The following is a 3755-nucleotide window of genomic DNA, read 5'->3' as shown; positions in this document are numbered from 1 at the left end:
CGAAAATTGATCCAATCAGTGACGGCAATCCGTTTCGACTTGGGTGGAATTTTCTTCATTCTCTTTTTATCTTCGCTGACAAGAGCGTCTTATGTACAGTTTCTTCGCTCGTTGAAGCCGGGGCGCGATTCGAGCCCATTGTTTCACTGTCTTCCGAGGTGCCAAGTATGTACCTACAACGGAACCAATGGCCCCATTGATCAAAAGAGGAAGTCGAGGGCCCTGCATCCCGCTAGACGGAACCATCCATCCGCCTGCAGCAGCAGCATCCGGGGGAGCTGCCACCTACAGCACTATCCACTCCACTATAACCAGCCCACTGACCACTCAGACTTGTCCAACTCGCTCGCTTCTCGCTTCGTCTCGTCAAAGTACTTCAACCCCCCTGGTCAAGTCAAGTCAAGTCAAGTCCTCCTCAAGGGTCTTTTCCCTCCTTCCCCCCTGTCACCATCACTTCGGTACCTAGGTACGAGTATCTCTGCTGCGGGTGGACTGGCCTCTGACTGCCCGACTGAGATGGTCCGACAAAAGTACACACCTCATACAAAGAGTCCTTCGTTCCCGCCGGCTTCGCTTCACCTCTTTTTCTCTCCCCGCTTCCATCTCATTGCCCTCCTCACGTTGGTTTGACTGCTTTCGCTTTTTTTTGTGCGTGTGTTTGTGTCTCCGTCTCCTCTTGAGCTCGTCACTCGCTCTCGGATCGTCTTCACCTGCTCTCCCTCATCATTCATCAGAAACACACAAAACCACTCACAATGAAGGCCTCCGTCCTCTCCCTCCTCCTCGCTGGCCTCGTCGCCGCCCAGGACTTCACCGGCCAGCCCGAATGCGCTGTAAGTCGAATCATCCCTCCCGCAAGCTTCATCGAAACCCTCCCAGACCACTGACAAACAACAAACATATAGATCCCCTGCCTCCAGGACGCCATCCCCAAGGCCGGCTGCGCCCTCACAGACACTGCCTGCGCCTGCAAGCCCGACGTCCAGGCTAAGCTCCTCGGCCTCGTGGGACCGTGCCTCCTCAGCAAGTGCAGCCCCGGCGACCTCGCAAAGGCCCAAGCCGCCGCCGCCGACGCCTGCAAGAAGAACGCCGGCGGCTCGACCGAGACGTCTTCTGACGCCGCCACCTCGGCCACGGAGTCTTCATCCGAGACGACCACTGCCGCTGCCACAGACTCGACCACCGAGGCTGCTACTACCACCACTGACGCCGGCACCACCACCAGCGAGGCCACCACGGCTCCGGCTTCCACCACAGCTGCCGAGACGACTGCCGCTGAGACCACCACCAGCGCCGCCTCCGAGACATCGACTGGTGCTTCGACCGGCCCGACCATTCAGCCCCCGGCTCCCTCTGGTGTCTCCAACAGCACCGTCTCCGGCACTCGCTCCGTCATCACACGCACCTCTACCGCCTTTGTTGGTGGCGACGGCGGCTCCAGGACCTCTGGCATCCCTGCCTCCACCACCCTTGCCGGCAGCGATGCGACCGCTCCCGTGGCTGGCGTCCTCGGTGCCGTCCTGGCTGCTCTGATGGCCCTGTAACTGCAATCCAGCGCTTCCAAAATCCATTTGATGATAGTTGTCAAGGCGTTGGGCTAGTATGTAATCATGATGTGACGAGTATATAATATGAAGGGGCGTGGACATTCAAAACGGACTTTTTTGGGGACCACGATTGACTCTATCTGGTCAGGGAGTTTATATTTCTTGTTTCGCTTTGTAATGCAGATATGGACTCACGGCGTGTTTATACCACAAGACAGGAATTGAAAGCTGATATGTTCAGGCAGTCTCTTACCCCCCCTCATTCTATCATTTGTTCTCCCGATGTGAAGTCTGTTGTCCGCGGCAGGTCAATGTCCACCACCCAGGGCATTTGTGATGGGCGATAGCGTACGCTCATGATCGAAGCATTGACGAAGAGCGTTTGCTCGCCATGCCTGACCATGTTCTCTCCTTCCGTCACATCGAGGTAGCAGCCTCGGTCTTTGCTCATCTCCACGAGGTTCTGAGTCTCTCTGCCAGCCACCGAAGCGTTTGTGGGAACGCTTACAGGGGGCGGCGTCAGGGTGTAGACGATACGCGACTTGTCCCAGTCGACAACGGTAGCAGGCGAGATGGCTGACCGTGTGCTGTCGACAATCATCTCGTCCACGGAGCCCTCCACACCATCTTCATCAGGCACATCGACATTGTGCTTCCACCGCAACAGTTGAGCGCCCCAAGCTTCGTGAATGTGGCCAAAGCAATGGATTCTAGGCCTCGCACGGTATATCGACCGAAAGAGGTCGGGGCAGCCGGCGTTCTCGTTGCTCCACGTGCTATCGAGAACGCCCCAGGGCGGGCCGTGCGTCATGGCGACGTCGACGCCTTCCGGGATGTCGAAGCTGTGCGTTCCCATGCCATCGTACTGAAACGCCCACGTGCCGTACCGGGGGGCCCGGGGGCTGGCGAAGAGGCGCAGCGTCGAGCCGTTGGCGAGGTCGAACGTGTAGGTCCCTTCGGTGAGATACCGGACGCCGTCCTGTTCGGCTTCCTTGGCGATTCGCAGTGCGTCTTTGTGGGCGGCCTGGAGGTCGCTGTAGGGGTCGTAGTAAGTCCTTTCGCCGAGCCTTTCGTCGAGGGCCAAGTCGTGGTTCCCGGCAATGACGAGCTTGAGCGGCGCGCTCAGACCGCGCAGCATGGAGAATGTCCTTGTGAGCTCCTCCGGCCGGCCACGCTTGGTGAGGTCGCCGCAGTGAAGCACCACGTCTGCTTCGGGGAGGGGGAGCCGGAAGCCCGAGGGGGACTGGGCGAGGGCTCTGGGGTTTGCGAGGCCGTCTTCGGGGGTGATGGCGAGGTCTTCTGCTGGGGGGACGGAGCTGTGCGTGTCTGAGATGATGAGGAGGCGGGTTTTTATGGTTGACGGGGAGGATGGGGGTGGGGATAGGGGCGGGATGGGCATGGTGGGAGGGCAGGATGTTGTCTATGATTGTGGTGGTTGATGATGATGGTGGTGATGATGGTGATGATTCAAGACGATGAAACTAATGAGAGCACTGGAAACTTGGGAGATGAAGATGATGGTTTGACGGTATATTGATGCCTGCTGCCTGGTGTATGAGTGTGCCTAGTAGACGCAGATGCTTTGTTGGACGGAGCCCGTGTGACCCCAGGGCCAGCTGGGAAGCATGAAAGTACCGAAACGGCGTGGAACCGGCGCAGAATCAGTTCAATTGATTTCCTCTATCAGCAACACGAAGCAAGTTGAAAGCCACGAGAAGAATTGGAGAAGAGTGCTGTTGCGATGCGTTGAAGCTGGAGAGATGAAGTCAAATGCTGATGCGTCAAGTGTGGGGAGGTGGACTCGGTGGAGCCTCAGTACTTTGGGCTGGGGTACTTCGATCTTTGTACTCGGATCGGCTGCCAAGGTTCATTTCAGATTGCTTCACTCTTCAACCTCTGCTTTGCACTCGTCGCAAATCACAACCCTGAACTCAATTACCAATCAGTGCGCATCGTCATCGCCGCCACCCTCAACTTCGTTCTCTCCTTCCACCCCCAAACGAAAAATGGCCTCGGAAGCGCCCCAGGACGTCTCCATGACCTCCACGCCCGCCGTTCCCGCCGCAGACGAAGAGCCCAAGTACGGCGGCTACTCGCGCTTCGAGATTGAGCTCGAGGTAATAATCTCCTGATTCAATGAAGGTCCTCTCCCTCCCACAGTCTCCTGCTAACCCCGGCATTGCAAATCTGCAGTTCGTCCAATCGCTC

General features: G+C 57.7%; 2 protein-coding genes across 2 annotated transcripts; one reads left to right on the top strand and one right to left on the bottom strand.

Moving 5' to 3' along the window:
- Positions 1 to 770: 770 nt before the first annotated feature.
- Positions 771 to 1079, top strand: BBK36DRAFT_1101056 (hypothetical protein; the record flags this gene model as incomplete). The annotated part of the gene is made up of 2 exons (XM_024889154.1): positions 771 to 833; positions 906 to 1079. Coding segments are annotated over 2 exons (237 nt in total), but the record flags the coding sequence as incomplete, so codon positions are not given.
- A 727-nt stretch (positions 1080 to 1806) lies between these two features.
- Positions 1807 to 2946, bottom strand: BBK36DRAFT_1131292 (Metallo-dependent phosphatase; the record flags this gene model as incomplete). The annotated part of the gene is made up of 2 exons (XM_024891954.1): positions 1807 to 1998; positions 2170 to 2946. The coding sequence occupies 2 exons, from the start codon at positions 2944 to 2946 to the stop codon at positions 1807 to 1809; spliced, it is 969 nt and encodes a 322-aa protein (XP_024744955.1).
- Between the last annotated feature and the right edge of the window lie 809 nt (positions 2947 to 3755).

The sequence above is a fragment of the Trichoderma citrinoviride genome (genome assembly GCF_003025115.1).
Source record: "Trichoderma citrinoviride strain TUCIM 6016 unplaced genomic scaffold BBK36scaffold_56, whole genome shotgun sequence".
NCBI classification, from domain to species: Eukaryota; Fungi; Ascomycota; class Sordariomycetes; order Hypocreales; family Hypocreaceae; genus Trichoderma; species Trichoderma citrinoviride.
The sequence above is the reverse complement of the archived record's forward strand: the minus strand, read 5'-3'. Positions and strand labels throughout refer to the sequence as shown.